This window comes from Siphateles boraxobius, unplaced genomic scaffold, assembly GCF_051911475.1.
Source record: "Siphateles boraxobius isolate OS27281-9 unplaced genomic scaffold, OSU_SipBor_1 13, whole genome shotgun sequence".
Lineage (NCBI taxonomy): Eukaryota > Metazoa > Chordata > Actinopteri > Cypriniformes > Leuciscidae > Siphateles > Siphateles boraxobius.
This window is the reverse complement of record NW_027508733.1, coordinates 27,005,914-27,027,125: the sequence shown is the minus strand read 5'-3', so window position 1 is coordinate 27,027,125 and position 21,212 is coordinate 27,005,914. Positions and strand designations below refer to the sequence as shown.

The window sequence follows — 21,212 nt, the reverse complement described above, 5'->3', positions numbered from 1 at the left end:
ACTCGAAGTTGATAGGCTTTCTAAGCGAAACCCCATTCGTCGTCATCCGACGTAACTCGGAGTGACAACGAAAGGGAACTTCTGTTAGATAAAAACGAGCGCACCTCGTTCATCATGCTCTTAAAGGGAATGTGATATAAAGCTCTTATTGGTTTGTTTCCCGTTACGCCCAAACCACACCTATGAATAATGAAGCTACTTCAGACCAACCCCTTTTAGATTTGCGCCAGGCGAAAGAGGCATTTATCTCGCCGGGAAAATAGCAACAGCGCCGAGATCTGCCCACAAAGTTCCTTGCGCTTTGACACTTGGGTTTCAGATTGTTAAAATAGGGCCCATAGACTGTTGGGTCTGAATTTATTTTTTCACGATCTTAATGAGATCATATGTATGAGTTGAGGAATTTCTTTACTTTAGTAACCATGGCATTTTTAGTTGAGATCATATTAGCGTCGGATTTGATGGTTAGGAAGTATCTGTAATACCAACCCTATCTCACGACGAATTCGTACTAATTCGCACGATTTAACCAAGTGGCTAAATCGTACGAAATCATACAAGCTGGCTCGTACGAAATCATACGATTTGTTCATCCCATTTAACACACCCCTTTGTAACGGCAAATTCGTAGTAATTCGTACGAATGGATTAAATCGTACTATATCCTACGATTTTGTTAATCGCAGTCAAGAAGCGAGACCCAATTCTCATTCGCACAACATCGCGATATTTATCAACAGTTTTACACGCCACATTTCGGTGAGTATTTATCAGACGGTGTCTTGGTCTTCGATATAAAGTTTATTATTATGTTCTTTATTAATTCAGATCGGCTTCTTAATATTCTCTGGAATGTATTTGTCATCTATATTACATTATTTTTTGTTCAAAATAAGTTCAACCAACACATTATACTAGGCTACTGGTGATTAGCGGGTGATTAAACCCGTATCAGCATTCACATAACAGGCCAGATCTTCGATCATTTTATTATATTCATATTTTTGGAGTTAATGTAAGTCTACCACTGTACTTCTACTGTGGTATTTTGTGTTTATAGTACACAAATCATACCATGGTTTTACCGCAGTAAGCCTATTTCTTCTGTGGTATTTTGTAGTAGGCCTACCCTACAGTAACAGCAAACCTTACCATGCTTTTACCACAGTAATCATAGTAAAAACACAGTTACAATAACACGTAACTTTACCAAGCTTTTAATACATTTGATGTAAGTTACAATCCAGAAATCTTGAGACTTTCTTTTATGGTAACAGTTTTATTTTATTTTATTATTTAGTCTTATGATTGTGGGCGGATCTTGGGGTTTGTTGTAAATAGTTATATACATAAAATGTTTAATAAATAAAGAATCACAAAAAAAATTCCAAAAGTTGTAATTCACCATGTTTTTGTCTTGCAGTTACTTCACATACATCTCATACTCCTCCATCTACACGCTCCACAACATTTAAACCAACGGCTCTTTTAAGAGCCATCACTTGCAAAAGCTCTCCTACTCTGTCACTCTCTTACACACACACTCACTCACTCACTCTCTCTCTCTCTCGATCTCCCCCTCTCACACACTCTCTCTCTCTGTCTGTCTTTCAATTTTTCTTTTTCCTATTTCTCTTTGCATTCTTTCTCTGCTTTTCTTCAATTTGGCATCTTGTCAAAATTCATCAAGTTTTGACCAATTATGTCAGGAAGCTGCAATTATTTCAAGGGATTTTGAAATCAAAGCTGACAATGCTGAACTTGAAGCAGCTACCAGGAAGGCTGAACAAATTCTACAAACGTTCAATCCTAAACTGGTAATGTTAATTACATTTCAGTTTTCTTCTTCATTAAGTTATTTTTATTTATTTACATTAAGTTGCTTTAATAAATGTATATTGTTTTTATCTGTTAATAGATTTCCAAGTCCTTGCTTTCAATCACTTTTAGCAATTTCTTTCAATAGTTTTATTTCTAATTTTCATTAATTTTTCCCAGCTTAAAAAGAAAACCAAACGAGCCCATGGCACTCTTCCCAAGCCTGTCTCTTTTGTGGAGAGGGATGAGTATGGGCATCTTGTGCCTAAACGGAGAAGGCCAACATCTATAAAGGCAAAACAAATAAATGGTATGTCGGCTATAATTTGCACAATGTGTTCTAGCACCTCGAACAGTTTTCTCCTCTGATAATGTGTAGCCTGTACTATATATTTCTATTAATCTCTAATAAATCTCTATTTATAGCTACAAAGATCAACAATTCAGTTAGTACATCATCTCTGGAGTCTGGGCAAGGATACATTGATCATGGTGAGTAATAACACCACCAATTGTCACAAATCATGCAGAGTTATTATTAATTATTTGTTATGTCTCATTGTTCACAGGTGAAAGTCCATCACTGTCTGCTCGCACTGTTTGGCCAGCTGTCGAAGATATAGGTGTGTATTATTGTGTCATTACTGCATTGTAATTGTCAATCTAACCAAGTGCCATGTACACTATAATTTTGTTAGTTTTTTCTTATACAGAAACTCTTCATCATTAGGTAGAAGATCTGCTAGAAGATCTGCTAGCTGATAGTGAAGACATTCAGTACATAAATCCGACTTCCTCAAACACTTGGTCTATTCGCATGGCCCAGAGTAAAAAGAAGTGGGCAGCTTTGAGGCCAGAGGTGGTGGAGTCTTTATTAACGGCCGAGTATACAGAGATCAAGCAGTGCCAGCACTGCAGACTGAAGCCGTCTATTATCCGCTGTAAAGACTGCTATCCTAAACAGCTGTACTGTGCAGACTGTGATGTACTGGCCCATGAAAGGAAACTTCACAACTGAGAGACAGATGTGAAAGGATTCTTTCAGCCCCTATCCCCAACAACTTCGGTGAAGGTGGATATTGAAAGCCAATTCCAATTTGAAGAAAAAGGTATGTAGTTCTTTTTTTCAGAATTATAAAAACTTAGAATCTATCATGTGAACACTATTTTATTTATGGTAACTTTTTTCTAGATTGCCTTTTGCCTCTTGAGGCACCTGAGCAAATGTGCCAATGTGCCACTGATTACATTGAGGTGACAGAAGGTAAAAGGGCCATTCTCATAGGAATCGATGGTGAGTCCAGTGTAAAACAAACAAACAAAAACAAATATTTTAATGATTGTTTGTTTTGTTATATCACAAATACATTATAAATACATTGTTATTATTTCAATAGGTCGCTACAATGTCAGCTTGCCACAATTCACATGTCCAATATGTCTTTTGAGCAGAAATACCAGCATCCCGCAACTGATCAAGTCTGGTTACTGGCCTGCCACAGCAAGCTGTGAAACATTATATAAAATAGATGTGTTTGTGTCCTATGACCACATGAAACTGACTGCTCCTGGAATGTCTAGACAGTCCTTCACCAGTTTACTAGAACAGCGGACAGAGTTCTTTGGCCAAGTATTAATTGAATTAATAACCAATTATTTATTTTTCATCTTTTCTTTTTTGGGAGTGAGCTTTTTCTTATATGGTTTTTGATTGTTTTGTTTTATAGAATGGAAAGATATGCGCAGATGCTTTTCAAAGAAGTTTTTTCAAATGGAGATACTGCCAGTTTGAAATCGATCAGCTCTGTGGACTGAAAGTGTTTGACTGTCCAGCCTGTTCTCCATTTATGCTCGCTGTGGCGGTAGATGGTAACAGGAAAATGTATCGCTTCAAAAGAGGGTAGGGGAAGTTATATAATTGTCTTTCAAATAGCATTTCAAAATAATATTTTATTCCAGTTAGTTTTTCATTAGATAATTAAATTAAGCCCTTCTAAATATTTTCAAGGGATGAAGATCATGGCTTGTTTAAGGGTGTCTTTGTCTGTGAGGATGAAGATGTTTCCAAGTTTGTGGACTACATTAATGATAAGACAAAGCATGTAAGTTGTATTGCTGTTTTGTCTTTATGATCTTTGAAATGGTACTGTATATCCTAAACAAGAAATAGGAATGCAAATTTTCTACAATAGCAAAATTAAGAACAATGCATTGGATTGTAAAATATTGCCATCTTGCATGGCTTGAAATTGCAGTAAAGCAAAAATTCACTTGTGGCAATTTGAAATGTGTAAAAAAAATACTAACAGACTGACATGTCTTTACACATATGTATTTAGGCATTTATCCAAATAGGTAATTTAATACTGTGTTGTTAAATAATCACATTGTTTTTCTTTCACTTTGTTCTCATCTTGATAGTCAGTTGGAAAAGGTGTCTGTGGGTCGAGTCAGTGGACTGCAGCACGGGAGTCCGTCCCAAAGAAAACCAACAAGTTGGATGAGGAGGGCATGGAGGTGGCTGTCTGTCGACATGGTGTGCTTCTGAGAAGTCTCAACATTATGACCACTGACAGCTTAAGTGAATAACACTGATTATCTCTTCAGCACGGCACCTGTTAGTGGGTGGGATATAGCAAGTGAACATTTTGTCCTCAAAGTTGATGTGTTAGAAGCTGGAAAAATGGACAAGCGTAAGGATTTGAGTTTGACAAGGGCCAAATTGTGATGGCTAGACGAGTGGGTCTGACCATCTCCTAAGCTGCAGCTCTTGTGGGGTGTTCTGGGTCTGCAGTGGTCAGTATCTATCAGTGGTCCAAGGAAGGAACAGTGGTGAACCGGCGACAGGGTCATGGGCGGCCAAGGCTCATTGATGCACGTGGGGAACGAAGGCTGACCCGTATGGTCCAATCCAACAGACGAGCTACTGTAGCTCATATTGCTCAAGAAGATAATGCTGGTTCTGATAGAAAGATGTCAGAATACACAGTGTATCGCAGTTTGTTGCAGATGGATCTGCATAGCCGCAGACCAGTCAGGGTGCCCATGCTGACCCCTGTCCACCGCCGAAAAAAACAACAGTGCACGTCAGTGCACGTCAGTGCACATCGTGTGTATCAGAACTGGAGCAATGAAAGAAGGTCGCCTGGTCTGATAAAGCACATTTTCGTTTACTTCACGTGGATGGCCGGGTGCGTGGAACACATGGCACCAGAATGCACTATGGGAAGATGCAAGCAAGGCAAGATGCTCACGTGTCCACTGTTGGTTTTTCGGCGGTGGACATGGGTCAGCATGGGCACCCTGACTGGTCTGCGGCTATGCAGCCCCATATGCAACAAACTGTGATGCACTGTGTATTCTGACACCTTTATATCAGAACCAGAATTAACTTCTTGATCAATTTGAGCTACAGGCAGTGTGATGCTTTGGGCAATGTTCTGCTGGGAGGTCTGCTTGACAGGTCATGGCTGATTTGGCAGCAAAAGGGGCACCAACACAATATTAGGAAGGTGGTCATAATGTTATGCCTGATCTGTATATATATATATATATATATATAGGTGCTGTTCATATAATTAGAATATCATCAAAAAGTTGATTTATTTAATTAATTCCATTCAAAAAGTGAAATTTGGATATTATATTCATTCATTACACACAGACTGATATATTTCAAGTGTTTATTCCTTGTAATTTTGATGATTAGCCTATAACTGACAACTTATGAAAACCCCAAAATCAGTATCTCAGAAAATTTGAATATTGTGAAAAGGGTCAATTTTGAAGAAACCTGGTCCCACACTCTAATCAGCTAATTAACTCAAAACACCTGCAAAGGCCTTTAAATGAGGGGGCTTTCACACTGGCAGTTTAGTTCGGAACGGGGCACGGTTCGCATGAAAAATCGCTAATGTGAACGCTGTCATGTGAACCCGGGTGCGCACTGGGTCCCGAACCCGAGACTGCCTGGAGGAGGTGGTCTGAGTTCGGTTGCTCCCGAACCGTGCTGCGGTTCGCGTGCATGTGAAAGCAACACAGACTCGGGTGCGCACTTGTTCAGGAAGTAAAGTGTCCTGCGCATGCGTTTTAGCCGATTATGATGTATCTTGTTAAATAAAACACACGTAAGAGATGAAGATTTACCCTGGATACGAGCAAGAGTGAGTCTGCAGTGTATTCGCGTATAGTGCGTGCAATCAGGACAACAAATTAATGGAAATCCACTGTCTCCTCAAAAGAGTCCATTTGCAAGCAGCAGAAAGACAGCTTATGCGACACACACACACACACACACACACACACACACACACACACACACACACACACACACACACTTAACCTGCGTTGTTACTCAGCTATGCATAATAGCACCAAATTAATAATAAAAAAAACACAATATATTGACCTGCGTCGTGTTTTCTATCATGCGCCGTGCACGTTTTGGAATACACGCAAACGCATCAGAGTTCGATATAATCAAGTTGAGTATGAAACCAGACCAACGCTGCGGGGGGCGCCGGGAACAATCGCGCCTGGGCTCGGACCGCAGCAAACGAGCCCGGTGTAAAAGCCCCCTCAGTCTAGTTCTGTAGGCTACACAATCATGGGGAAGACTGATTGTCTGATTGACTGATTGGGAAGACTAACTTTGTTAGATTTACCATGTTAATAACTGTGGAAATGCATCATCACATTCTGTGAAAAAGGATCATTATAATAGGAAGAGATTTTCAATTGGTAAATGCATATGTACAAATAAATATCTCTTACAACAGCCTCATAAAGTCTCTGCATGACTGGTACGGAGGGATGGCCCTGAATGTTGACGTTTTTAACTACAACTTTTGTGGAGCGATGCTGGCCTTTCTGTGTTGTAATGAAGAGCATTGGTGAGAAGCCCAGTTATTCCAATTTATGAAACTGCGAAGAGAGAACAAAATGTTTTAGGCAAGAGTACATAGTCAAATTAAAAACTATGCTCTTATCCACTATCTACTCAAAAAAAGAATTGCTTTTTTGTTTACTGAATTGTATAGTATTAATTATAACAATCATTTAAAATAATTGTTTATTTCATATATTGAAATGAAATGAAACTTACAAGCAAGTCTACACAATTCATAATTTTGCAAGAATTGCCATATTTTTTCAATTTGGTTGCCCACTGATCCTCAAAGTTTACTTTTGGGATTTCAGTTTTTTTTTTGAATAATCTTTATTACACAGTGTTTGCAGGTTTTGGAGGCACTGCCGATTTCTTTGTAGCAAGCACTACACTGCCGTGTTGTGGATCCAGGTGCCGAGAGAGAGAGAGAGAGAGAGAGAGAGAGAGAGAGAGAGAGAGAGAGAGAGAGAGAGAGAGAGAGAGAGAGAGAGAGAGAGAGAGAGAGAGAGAGAGAATGTATGTGAAGTAACTGCAAGACAAAAACATAGTAAATTACAACTTTTGGATATTTTTTTATTCTTTTTTATTACTTTATTCATTAAAAATTTTATGTGTATAACTATTTACAACAAAGCTCAAAATCCGCCCACAATCATATGACTAAATAAAAATAAATAATATGACAATGCAATAAAATAAAACTGTGACCAAAAAAAAAAAAGAAAGGATCTCACAGTCTCAAGATTTCTGGATTGAACATCAAATGTATTAAAAGCATGGTAAGTGTTCTTGTAACTGGGTTTTTACTATGTATAACTAACTTACTATGGTAACTTACTATACTACAATCTACCACAGTAGAAATAGGCTAACTGTGGAAAAGAAACATGGTAAGATTTGTGTACTATAAACACAAAATACCACAGAAGTAGAACAGTGGTAGTTACTACTTCCATTAATTATGAATATAATAAAATGATCGATGATCTGTCATGTTATGTGGAAGCTTATGCTAGTGTTTAATCACCCGCTAATCACCAGTAACGTTAGCCTAATGTGTTAGGTTGAACAAAAAGAATGTAGCCTAATAGATGACCAATTTAATTCAGAGAACATTTAGAAGCCGATCTGGATTAATAAACATATAATAAACGTTATATCGAACACCAAGACAACGTCTGATAAATACTCACGGAGATGTGGCGTGTAAAACTGTTGATAATTATCGCGATGCTGTGCTAACGAGAATTGGGTCACGCTTCATGAATGCGATTAACAAAATCGTAGGATATAGTACGATTTAATCTATTCGTATGAATTAGTACGAATTCGCCGTTACACAGAGGTGTGTTAAATGGGATGAACAAATCGTACGAGCCAGCTCGTATGATTTCGTACGATTTAGCCACTTGGTTAAATCGTGTGAATTAGTACGAATTCGCCGTGAGATAGGGTTGGTAATATGGCCCGAGACCCCTAAAGCTAAGTCAGGAGAGCGTTTCCACCAGGGGGAGCCATTTACAAGAACATACTTTTGTGATGCATAGAAGCTACATAAACTGTGGTTGATCATACTTTGCATTGTTTAAGCATATACAGTGGCTATTAATTTGACTTTTTTTTGTTCCTCTTACATTCAAATGTTTCACCTGACGCAGATCAATTTTGCATTGAGACAAGACAAACTAAACATATGGGAAGTTGCTGTCATGCAATTTATCAGAAAATAACATCTTCAACATTTTAAATACTATATTTTCTAATTTTAACTGATTATGTGAACACACACACACACACACACACACACACACACACACACACACACACACACACACAGATAATTACATTGCAAAATGCAAATCTTGCTCTTCTATTCTAGGAAAAACAACATGGTGAGTTTTTTGCACTTTTTCTGTTCTCACAGAAAAGTTGAATATTAGACTACTCTGTCTGTTATTAAGTGTTTTTTTACTGTTCTGCTAATGAATCTATGAGCTTTATGCATATATATATATATATATATATATATATATATATATATATATATATATATATATATATATATATATATATATATATATATATATATATATATATATATATATATATACATTTTAGGGGTGTGACGAGATCTCGCAAGACTAAAATGTGGCGAGATTTCCCGTAGAGTGAAAAGCTGTCTCGCGATATTGCCATGAGTGTGAAATAAGCATAAAATATTCCACCGCTACACTCACATTCGCCTCAACTGTCGTTTTGCTGATTTTATAAAAAAAATAAAAACCATTATAAACTAATGTAAAATATGGGATCAAATTCCCGCCAAATGTATTGCGGCCACGGATCAAAATATAATAAGCGTGAATCAAAAAATAACAAGCATGAATAAAAACTTTAAACACATTAAAAAATATTTTTCACAAAACTTTAAATTGTGTTCATGCTTTCTTTAAAATTATGTTTTCCTTGGTTTTATTACTCTGTACTTTGCGCTCTCTTTCATTTTCTGCTCATAATTTATTTTTTTGTACGCTTGTGCTATTTTTCTCTTCGCTCTTCTTTCCATGTTCTGCGCTTGCTCTTCCAAATGTTGCAGTTCGAGTTTCATGTAAATTAGGGCGGGCTTAAGCGTCACCATTGGTCCACTAGTTCTAGATTGACAGCTCCATCTCTAGCCAATCAATCGAAGAGGGGAGTTGACGTCACTCCAATGCGACTCGCGCTACTGATGCTCACTCGTACAGGGGAAGACAACAGTTTATTTTAAACTTTACAAGGACTTTTAAGCAGTAAAGCTATCTGAACTCTGGACATATACAAATTATTAAATTCCTCTTTTTTGAGGTAGCCTACATTTTAATGCGCACACTGGTAATTGGTGTTAAACAATACTTGGCTCATGATGTTAATATGCTAAGGCAGCTCTAAAACATCATGCAGTTTTGAAACACTACATTTCTTTGCAAAAATTAAGTTAAAAACGGCCATTTTACCCGTCTGAAGAATTTAGGACTTTGACCTTTCAACGCTAGTACACACATCCTACCTTTATATATATATATATATATATATATATATATATATATATATATATATATATATATGTTATTTAGTTCCATTACAAACAAGGCATACAGTGCAAAAAGTACAAGACAAATACAAAGGCATTTGTGGTACAGTTCAGAGTATGTAAAACAAAGAACAACAACAACTAACATTTAAAACAAACCTGTAGCCTTTGTAAAAGGGAAAAAAACGCACAGCCTACCTGGTGATCCATTACAGTTAAATACGCCATCCTGAAATATTTTCTTAATTGTTGTTGTTAAGCGATCATATAGCCTAGGTAGCTTGGGTAAATTAATTCTAGACTAGATGTACCATTTGACAAAAGATTAATGGAAATTATAGTGTACAGACAGGGCCGGAGTGGGACTAGTTTTCAGCCCTGGAGTTTCATACCTTAGACCGGCCCACTTTAGTTCCCGACCGACTATATTAAAATAATGTAATTAAACCCTCAGTATATAAGTCTGCAATAGTGCACTGTTCTGTACAGCCTTGTAATTCATTTTATTTTTCAAAAAATATAATTGTCTATTCAGTGCAATAGCCGTACATAAATACAAAGGTCCCAAAAGTGATCTGGGTTCGGGGGCATATTATTTTTCCACTGTCATTGGCAAAGAACATGTATATCTGTGTTAAATAGGAATCCATTGTAATAAAGTTATTCTCCTTCTGGGCATAGTATGCAATACGCTATTGCTCTTCCTGCTCTCCTCTCTCATCTCCTTCTCTCATTCTTCTTCTCTCAGTCTCTTTATCTTGAGGTTACCTGTAAATCTCCCCTTCCCGAAGCTGAGCTTTGATTGATACAGTCTTTGCAAACTGATTATTTATTTCGGTCGTTTAAAACTTCTATCGTAAAACAGCTGTTTAGTTTAGTTCCACTTGCTAATCTCTTGAAGCGTCGCGTTGGGATTCGCGCGCGGCCACGGCTCGCGCTTCTGTTAACATAAATCCTGCTTGCTTTGATCGGTCATCTCAAACATTTTGCCATTGCCGATGAGCGGTGTTGAGTAGCTACTGAAGCAGCTCAGATTATGAGGTCGGTTATCGTCGCGATATGCGAATCATTGCAGCACCAAATTAGAGTATTAGGCAATTATTTCACAAAGTTCATTATACACTCAGAAAAATGACCGAGGTCCGGACCTCGGAGACCACAATGGTATGTACGGCTCTGAGGCTATTTGGCCGCTTGAGTTTCTAGAGATGTTTTATTATTCTGGCCTTTTCAGCGCCGCCTTTGCGCCTATTATCCATGTTTTGCATCTCTTATTCTTTGTTCGCACATCTCTAACAACTGACTTTTTTTTTTGTGGGGCTGCGAGAAAATTATAATAAAAAAATAGTGGTGCTGCGCTGAGACTGGAGCATTCAACCCAGTGCCATGACAACACCGGCCCTCCTGGGCAATAAAACAGACCGGCCCACCAGGAATTCTCCCGGTGCTCCCGATTAGCCAATCCGGGCCTGTGTACAGAGGAGATTACAGAAACCAGGTGGATTTGATATGCAGTGATTTATTATAGTTATTGTGTTCATTTACATAGCTACATAATTGCATATTACTTTAGGATTAATGTTTTAAATATAGCTTCAATTTTTAATACAGCAACATGAAAATTATTGAAAAGATCAGGGATAGGTAACGTCGTTTCTGGAGTGCCGCTGTCCTGCAAAGTTTAGCGTCAACTCCGATAAAAACCTAGCTAGCAGTATTAATAATCCTAAAGAGGATGATTAGCTGGTTCAGGTGTGTTTGATTAGGGTTGGAGGAGCTAAACTCTGCACCCAGGAGGACCGACATCGCCCTTCCATGTCATAGATTAAATATGAAAGTAAAACAGCCAGTGGGTGGTGGCAAGTTATACTGTCTTTATGAGTGAGTCATTCAAACTTCTCGTGCAAATCAGGAATTCTTTAATGAAACACTGTTGTGTGGCTCGCAGGAGATCGACGCTCACAGTGCAAGGTCCAGAAGTAAGGCCAGGGCATTAAAGGTGAATATGATGGATCGTCAGACAGGCACAATTGTTAACTGACGACACAACATGTCGTCGTCGTTAGGGTGACGAATTTAACGATAACGGATCGCCAGGTAGACGTAACAGATCGAGATGCAGGCACACATACAGTTTAACGGTGTCCTGCCACGGAAAGATTTTTGCCAGCTGAGCTGATGGTTATCTTCACCTGTAGCTACGAGAGAACATCAGTAGCGCGAGTCGCATTGGAGTGACGTCAACTCCCCTCTTCGTTTGATTGGCTAGAGGAGGAGCTGTCAATCTAGAACTAGTGGACCAATGGTGACGCTTAAGCCCGCCCTAATTTACATGAAACTCGAACTGCAACATTTGGAAGAGCAAGCGCAGAACATGGAAAGAAGAGCGAAGAGAAAAACAGCACAAGCGTACAAAAAAATTAATAATGAGCAGAAAATGAAAGAGAGCGCAAAGTACAGAGTAATAAAACCAAGGAAAACATAATTTTAAAGAAAGCATGAACACAAGTTTAAGTTTTGTAAAAAAAAAATTTTAATGTGTTTAAAGTTTTTTTTCATGCTTGTTATTTTTTGATCCGTGGACGCAATACATTTGATAATTCATACTCATTAAGTAGACCTGAAATGACATGCATTAGAAGATTATTAGTTAAATTGTAAAACATTTCAAAATGCACCTGCAGAAAATTTTTCCAGTCATGAATTTTGTCATTGAGGATTTCTGAAAAAAATAGGCTTGTTTGAGATGAGCAAAATCTGCGCAGAACTGATCTCCGGTGATGGAACAAACAAGCGATGGGATTTTGCCGAGACAAAGCGATGATGGTGAGGAGGTAGAGCAACTCAAAGCTGCAGCAGGTAAAGAGATGGATATTGTGGATCCACCTGACACTGACTCTTTTGCTTTTCAAGACCCCTCGGTTGGCAGTGAGGTTAAAGGAGTTAGAGCTGGAAATAAAAAAGCATGAGTGTGAAGCTCAGCTTAAATTGAGAACCGTTGAAGCGGAGGCTGATAGGGATATTAAGTTGCAAAAGTTGGCTTTAGAAGCCCAGCGTGCTGCTGTACAACCAGTCCCTTTTCCACATACCAAAACCTCTTTGTTTTCCTCTCCTACATTGACGGCAACTAGTCCTTTGTCTGAGGGGCATAGCCATGTATCTACTGCCGTTTCTTTTGACCCCAGTAGATATATTAAACTAGTGCCGCCGTTTAGAGAGGCGGAAGTAGATTCCTACTTTGCGACGTTCGAGCGAGTTGCAGGAAAGTTAGGATGGCCAAAGGAGATGTGGGCTCTATTGTTACAGTGTAGTCTCACTGGAAAAGTGCAGGAGGTATGTTCTGCTCTACCAATCGAATCTTCTCTTGACTATGACATAATTAAGGCAGCGGTTTTACGCACGTATGAGCTTGTCCCTGAAGCTTACCGGCAAAAAATTTGGCGCCACGTGAAAACAGCCAGACAGTCTTACGTGGAGTTTGCAAGGGAGAAAAAAATCCTTTTTGATAAATGGTGTCTCTCTAGCAAGATAACGACTCTGGAACAATTGCAGGAGTTAATCATGCTAGAAGACTTTAAGAATTGTGTGCCAGAGACTGTGGTAGTTCATTTGAACGAGCAAAACGTCTCGGTTACGTATGTAACCCTAGTTCCCTGATAGGGAACGAGACGCTGCGTCAAACGCTGCGGGAACGCCCCTGCGTTGTGCGTCATGAAGCACGTATGGAATCAGCCCAATGGAGAGATGAAACGTCATAGGCGGGTGACGTCATCGACCAGGAAACTATAAAGCACCCCAAAAACACAAGCGCATTAGCTTCTGATAGGCTTGAAGGAAGCGCTAACGGGAGTGCCGGGAGTATGGCGGAGCGACGCAGCGTCTCGTTCCCTATCAGGGAACTAGGGTTACATACGTAACCGAGACGTTCCCTTTCAAGGGAACTTCGAGCTGCGTCAAACGCTGCGGGAACGCGAATACCCACGTCGCCATAGGACCAAATGACCGTCATGTGAGACTAGCGCACAGAGGACGAGAGCACCTGTGCCCCAGGGGTAGAGCTTAAGTCTAGGTCATAGAACTTAATAAAAGTATGCGGTGAAGACCATCCAGCCGCATCACAAACATCACTCAGGGAAACCCCCGACAAAAGAGCTTTAGAAGCAGCCATACTCCTGGTAGAGTGAGCTCGGACAACCAAAGGTGAAGGCTGGCCAGCCGACTCATAAGCAAGTGAGATAGCCTCAACCACCCACTTGCTCATTCTCTGTTTAGACGTCGGACACCCTTTCCTGGGTGGCCCGAAACATACAAAAAGTTGTTCTGATTTCCTCCACAGGGCAGCTCTGTGGACATAAGCGTCTAATGCCCTAACAGGGCAGAGTGAATTAAGATTCTCCTGGTCCGATGACATAAATGGAGGAAGACAGAAAGCCTGCAGAACCGTAGGTCTAACAATATTAGTAGGAACCTTAGGAACGTAACCTGGTCTAGGATGCAGAAAAGCTTTAACCATGCCAGGTGCAAATTCCAGGCACGAGGGTGAAACCGACAGAGCCTGCAAATCTCCGATTCTTTTTAGTGAAGAGATAGCAAGCAAAAAGATAGTCTTAAAAGTGAGAAACTTCTCGGGAACTTCTTCGATAGGTTCAAAAGGAGCTAGGGAAAGACCTTCTAATACAATGGCCAGATCCCAAGTCGGCACCCTCGTACGAACTGCTGGCCTCAGCCTCAAAGTGCCACGGAGGAAACGAGTTATAAGCGGGTGTCTCCCAAGAGAAACTCCACTGAAAGGGACGTGGTAAGCAGCCAGTGCCGCCACATACACCTTTAGTGTGGAGGGGGATAACCCTGTGGAGAAGCGCTCCTGCAGGAATTCCAGCACTGCACCCACTGGGCAGTTAACTGGGTCCTGCAGGTGTTCTCCACACCAAGAAGTGAAAAGTTTCCACTTCAAGGCATAAAGCTTCCTCGTGGATGGAGCTCTGGAGTTAAGAATGGTCTCAACAACCTCGGTTGAGAGACCGGAGTCTATGAGCTGGGCCCCCTCAGAGGCCAAGCCCACAGTTTCCACAATTCTGGGCGGGGGTGAAGTATCGTGCCCCCCGCCTGGGAGAGTAGATCCCTCCTGACCGGGAGCTCCAAAGGAGAACCGTCCAGGAGAGAAATCAGGTCCGCAAACCATACTCGGGCCGGCCAGAACGGGGCTACTAGTAGTAGACTGACCCCGTCCCGGCGGACCCTCTCCAGAACTCCTGGTAACAGAGCAATCGGGGGAAAGGCGTACAGACGTGACCTCGGCCACGGCTGCACCATAGCATCCAACCCCAGGGGGGCTGGAAGAGTGATGGAGAACCACCGATGACAATGAGTGGTCTCCTTGGAAGCGAATAGGTCCACCTCGGCGCGACCGAAACTCAACCAAAGGAGCTCCACCACCTCGGGGTGGAGTCTCCATTCCCCTGGCCTCGGCCCCTGCCTCGACAGGGAGTCTGCTACCACATTCAAATACCCAGGGAGATACATTGCTCTCAGAGATAGTAGCTTCCCTTGGGACCACAGGAGGATCTGACGGGCCAACTTGTAAAGCCGGCGAGACCGCAGGCCCCCCTGATGATTTATATAAGAGACCACCGACGTGTTGTCTGATTGAACTAACACATGATGGCCTCTCAGGTCTGTTATGAAGTGTTTCAGAGCCTGAAACACAGCCAACATCTCTAGACAATTTATGTGCCACGAAAGATGATGATCCTGCCACAGACCTTGGGCTGGGCGACCACTCATGACCGCCCCCCACCCTGTGAGGGAAGCATCCGTCGTTAGCATTATGCGACGACAAAGAGCCCCCAGCACAGGACCTTTGGATAGGAACCAAGTTTCTCTCCACATGACCAGAGCACGAAGGCAGCGCCGCGTGACTTTGAACGTGCGGAGCGGATTTCCCCTCGGGGAGAATCCCTTGGTCCTGAGCCACCACTGTAGCGGTCTCATGTACAACAGGCCGCAAGGTATAACGTTGGACGCTGCTGCCATCAGACCCAACAGTCTCTGAAACTGCTTGACAGTGAGTAGCTGGCCTAGCTTCACTTGTTTCACAGCTGAGAGAATCGAAGCGATGCGGGTCGGAGAGAGTCGCGCCCGCATCGATACCGAATCCCAAACGACACCCAGAAAAGTGGTCTTCTGGGAAGGAGATAATACACTTTTCTTTGCGTTCAGCCTCAACCCCAACTTTCTGATATGAGCGAGGACGACATCTCGATGCCGAACCGCCATCTGCTCGGTCTGAGCTAAAATCAACCAATCGTCGATATAATTGAGAATACGAATGCCCTGAAGCCTCAGAGGCACTAGTGCTGCATCCATGCATTTCGTGAAAGTGCGGGGAGATAAAGCTAGGCCAAACGGAAGAACCCTGTACTGGTACGCCTCGCCCCCGAAGGCGAACCTCAGGAACTTCCTGTGTTGTGGAAGGATGGACACATGGAAGTATGCGTCCTTCAGATCTATCGTGACAAACCAGTCCTCGGACCTGATTTGAGACACGATCTGCTTGATAGTGAGCATCTTGAATTTTAGCTTCCCTACCGAGCGATTCAATATGCGCAGGTCTAAAATTGGACGCAACCCCCCATCCTTCTTTGGAACGATGAAATATCGGCTGTAATAACCTGACTCCAAACTGGGAGGAGGAACCCGTTCTATAGCCTCTTTTTGAAGGAGCGTTTTCACCTCTTGTTCCAATACCAGAGCCTGCTCGGGGCCCACCACTGTGTGCAGAACCCCTCTGAATTTTGGTGGACGACACCTGAACTGGATAGCATAACCCTTTTCTACTGTCTGCAGGACCCAATGAGATATTTTTGGAAGGCTTTTCCACTCTGCCAGAAATTCTACTAAGGGTACAAGCCTCTCGAGACTGGCCTCTGGTGTAACTTGAGCAGCAGACGCAGCGCCCTGTAACGGCGCACCGGCAGGGAACAACTGGTCTGACCGCTCTGAGACCCTCCTCAGAGGGAGCGAGCGTCCCTCGGGAAAGCGCTCGCTGGGATCGTCTGTGCCCCGGCATAAAGGCGGGGTTGGCAGAACGAGCCCCTGAGGGCACCGAGGAGGAATGGGCACCGTAAAAAGAGGTGAACACCTTTCCGCCTCGGTGGGGACCACCCTCAGCATCCTGAACGGCTTGGCGTCAGGACTTCTTCTTAGCCGAAGCCTTCTTAGCCAATATAACTGTCCTCAGATCAGTTCTACTGGGAGAAGGCTTCGGCTGAGAGTGTCGCGGCTGAGCCCACTGTCCAGCAGGGGGAGCACGAGACGCGACACTCTGCTCTGCTGCGCTCTATGTGATGAGCTCGAAGACGGCCGGGGCTGCTCCCGCCCAGCAGCCCCAGGGACATGAACTTTAAGGGGAAGAAACTTTTTAAAAGCTGCAGTTTGTTTCTTTTCTTCTTGGAATTTATCGATAACTGAATTCACAGCATCACCAAACAACCCCATGGGAGAAAGAGGAGCATCTAAAAGAAAAGCTTTTTCTCTCTCTTTAATATTAGTCTGATTTAACCACAAATGTCTTTCTGCGGCCACCAGAGCTGCCATAGAACGACCCATTAATTTGGCCGATTCTCTGGTGGCACGCAGGGATAAATCAGCAGCCTGACGCAGTTCGCGAACTACGTCAGTACTGACCTCCTCACTCTCACTCATGTCCCTTAGCAGATCAGCCTGGTATGCCTGCAAGATTGACATAGTATGCAGACATGACGCAGCCTGACCTGCTGCCGAATATGCTTTACCCACCAAAGCCGAAGTGTTTCTTAAAGGCTTGGTGGGTAATGCCGGTGCCTTAAAAGATGATGCTGCTTCGGGGGAGAGATGGCTCGCAAGCGTCTCTTCCACACGAGGCAAAGCACCATAACCATGAGCCTTGGCTCCCATAATATTAGCGTATGTTGAAGTCTGGGGACTAAACACTCTATATGACACCGGTTTTCTCCATGATTTCGACACCTCGGTGTGGAGATCATGGAAAAACGGCAGGCACCGGCGTGGAGGCGGCACACGTGACGGCAAAAATCTCTCATCCAACTTTGATTTAGAAACAGACTCCTGTCTAGTCACTGGCCATTCAATATTAAGTTTTTCAACAGCTCTTGTTAACACCTCCATAAGCTCATCACTCTCAGGAGTGTGGGGTGGCGAATCCTCCACATCTCCCTCAACACTAACAACATCAAGTTCCTCAGAACTGGATAGCTGCAGCACTGGTGCCTCAGCCCGAGCGGAAGAAACCGCAGCGCATGCTTCCGCCGGGACTGAGGCACTGGATCTCACAGGTGAAGGGAGAGATAAGGCAGAGCCCGTCTCAAACCCCGCTGTGAGATCCATCTGCGATCCCCACGATAAGCGCCGCCGCTCTGCCTCGGCAGAAGCGGGACCCGAACCGCGGGGAGCGCGCACCGAACCGCTCTCCTCAAAGAGCGATCGGCGGGAGCGGAGCGTCCTTAACGGCAAACGCTCGCAATGCTCACAGTCTGCTCCCTCGAGAGCAAACTGGGCATGCTGAACTCCCAAACAAACAACACAAAGATCATGTGTATCCCCGCTCGTTAAATAACGCGAGCAGGGAGGAACACACTTTCTAAACTGCTGTTCGTCCGCCATAATCTCTCAATATATATATATATAGGGATAAATTGTTTGTGTGGTGCAGGGTGTGTAAGACAGACAATATCACACAGGGACAGATTCACATGTAGCGCGACTGAAAGCACAGAAGCTAATGCGCTTGTGTTTTTGGGGTGCTTTATAGTTTCCTGGTCGATGACGTCACCCGCCTATGACGTTTCATCTCTCCATTGGGCTGATTCCATACGTGCTTCATGACGCACAACGCAGGGGCGTTCCCGCAGCGTTTGACGCAGCTCGAAGTTCCCTTGAAAGGGAAAGTCACTTGCTTGTCTAACGCTGCTGTTTTGGCTGACGAGTTTGTATTAAAACATCGCACTGTTTTTGCTACAGCACGGCAGCCAAAATTTGCCACACCGTTATTCAGGCGATTCGTTGGATGTGATGCCTCATGTAGTGCGACCTGCAAGAGCAGAAAATTTCCCAAAGAGTGCTCGTAAATTTAAACCTGCAAATAGTTAGAGAAGGGAATGTTTTTACTGTCTAAGCCCTGAACACTTGATTGCGGACTGTCACCAGTGGAAGCAGAAGGGTTCGAAAACGAAGTGTAGCACTTGCTCAGTCCTTACCCAAGTTAAGCCCAGCTAAAGAAAGTTACCAGCCATTTCTTCTAGAGGGTATGGTTTCTATATTCCCTGATGCTGAGTTTAAGCCAGCAGTCATGTTTCGAGACACTGGAGCTGCACAGTCCTTCATTCTTGAGAGTAGCCTACCATTTTCTGCTGAGACGTACACAGGATATGATGTGTTGGTCCGTGGTATTAAGATGCGCTGTGCTAATGTACCTTTGCATACGGTTCACTTAAAGTCAGGTCTTGTAAGTGGAACTGTTAAGCTGGGTGTCCACAGGCAGTTACCTGTAGAAGCTATAGACTTAATTATAGGGAATGATTTAGCAGGTGGCGAAGTTTTTCCTTCTCCAATTGTGACATATACCCCAAGTGTAAAGGAGCCGTCTAACCTATCTACCTTGTATCCTTCAGCATTCCCTGCATGCGCCTGCATGCCCCGTGCACAGGCACAAAAATTCAAGGAAGTGGTGGATCTCGCTGATTCCTTTCTAGTCCCTGACACTACCCCATGTGAGTATTTGCTCATCCAAGAGCCTGAGCTTTCACCTGATCCCAGTTCAGAGTCAAAAACCCCCTTAAAAATGGGTCGAGATGATTTGATAACTGCTCAGAGAGAAGACTCAACGCTAGCTAAGTGTGTTAAAGCTGAAGATCTTGGGCAAGCGCCTAATTCTGGGGATCATGGACTACTGGTGCGTAGATGGAAACCAGACGAAGATGATGAGAACTGTCAGGTGGTCCAGCAAATTGTGTTGTCTTCTGTCTATCGCCTCCATGTGTTGAAGCTGGCTCATGAACAAGTAATGTCCGGTCATCTAGGAGTGACGAAGACATACTATCGAGTTTCCAGATACTTCTACTGGCCTGGTATAAAGTCTGCTGTGTCTGCCTTTTGCAAAGCTTGCAAAGTTTGCCAACTCACAGGAAATCCGAACCAAAGAGTTCCTGTCGCTCCTCTTACGCCAATCCCTGTGATGTGTGAGCCCTTTGAACGACTAATCATATATTGCGTGGGCCCATTATATCAATATATGTTAACTATCATGTGTGCTGCAACACGCTTTCCCGAAGCAGTTCCGTTACGCAACCTGAAAGCCAAAGCAGTTGTGAAAGAGCAGGTCAAGTTCTGTTCCACTTTCGGCCTGCCAAAAGTAATCCAGATGTACCGTGGCACGAATTTTACGTCAAGAATGTTTGAACATATTCTGAAGGAGCTTGACATAAATCATCAGTTATCCAGTGCTTACCACCCAGAGTCACAAGGTGCGATTGAAAGGTTTCATCAAACTCTTAAAACGATGCTGCGCAGCTATTGTGTTGAGACGGGGAAAGATTGGGACGAGGGTCTCCCCCTTCTTCTATTCGCTGTGAGAGAGACAGTGCAAGAATCTCTAGGCTATAGTCCAGCAGAACTGGTCTTCGGTCATATGGTGCGATGACCGTTAAAGTTGTTGACCGAGCAGCTGTTGGGTGAACATCCAACACCGGTGGCTATCCCTGATTATGTCCAGTCTCTCCGTCAGAGACTTCATGGAGCTTGTGAAGTAGCAGCAAAACATCTTGAAACAGCACAAGGCAAGATGAAAGCACGCTTTGACCAGAAGTCTGTTAGCAGATCTTTCCAGCCTGGCGATTTGGTTCTAGCTTTGCTACCCACTCCTGGTTCTGTGTTCCAGGCTAAGTTTAATGGTCCCTACATTGTCAAGAAGAAAGTGAGTGACACAAATTACGTTATTGACACATCTGACCACAGACGTAAAAGCCATTTGTGCCACATCAACATGCTGAAAAGGTATGTGATCTCACAATGCGAAAGTGAAATAAAGTCTGACAAACCCACAGATGAAGCGAAGTGTGAGACGGCAAGTGTGCCAACCTCCACTGTTACTATGGTTACCAACTATACCATGGAAGAAGACGGATTGTGTAACAGAGAAGTTCAAGTTTCCTCCACACGATTACAGAACTCTGCTTTTCTAAACGACCTCGAGAGTTACCTTGCTCATCTCTGTGAAAGTCAAGCTAAAAAACTGGCTGATTTGCTGCAAAAGTTCCCTAGTCTGTTCTCAGATGTGCCTGGAAAAACTACATTGTGTTCCCATGACAATGACTACGTTTGCATGCAGCCAATTTTCGGGTTATGGTCGGGTTAAGGTCACTATTCGGGTTTCTGAAACAT

The 21,212-nt window shown here is 42.8% G+C and overlaps 1 protein-coding gene across 1 annotated transcript; it reads left to right on the top strand.

Annotated features, from left to right (window-relative positions):
• Positions 1-2,010: 2,010 nt before the first annotated feature.
• LOC143736346 (uncharacterized) lies at positions 2,011-4,407 on the top strand. Its single transcript, XM_077227082.1, has 9 exons — positions 2,011-2,128; positions 2,245-2,310; positions 2,388-2,453; positions 2,556-2,927; positions 3,011-3,112; positions 3,216-3,448; positions 3,546-3,718; positions 3,827-3,920; positions 4,240-4,407. Exons 5-9 carry the CDS (start codon positions 3,043-3,045, stop codon positions 4,405-4,407), a joined length of 738 nt encoding a protein of 245 aa, XP_077083197.1. The 5' UTR covers positions 2,011-2,128; positions 2,245-2,310; positions 2,388-2,453; positions 2,556-2,927; positions 3,011-3,042.
• The last annotated feature ends 16,805 nt before the right edge of the window (positions 4,408-21,212 follow it).

Coding starts and splice junctions, on each gene's coding strand:
- LOC143736346 (XM_077227082.1), top strand. CDS start 3,043: ATGTGCCAATGTGCCACTGATTACATTGAGGTGACAGAAGGTAAAAGG. Junction 3,113..3,215: donor CATTCTCATAGGAATCGATG/GTGAGTCCAGTG, acceptor TTATTTCAATAG/GTCGCTACAATGTCAGCTTG. Junction 3,921..4,239: donor TTAATGATAAGACAAAGCAT/GTAAGTTGTATT, acceptor TCATCTTGATAG/TCAGTTGGAAAAGGTGTCTG.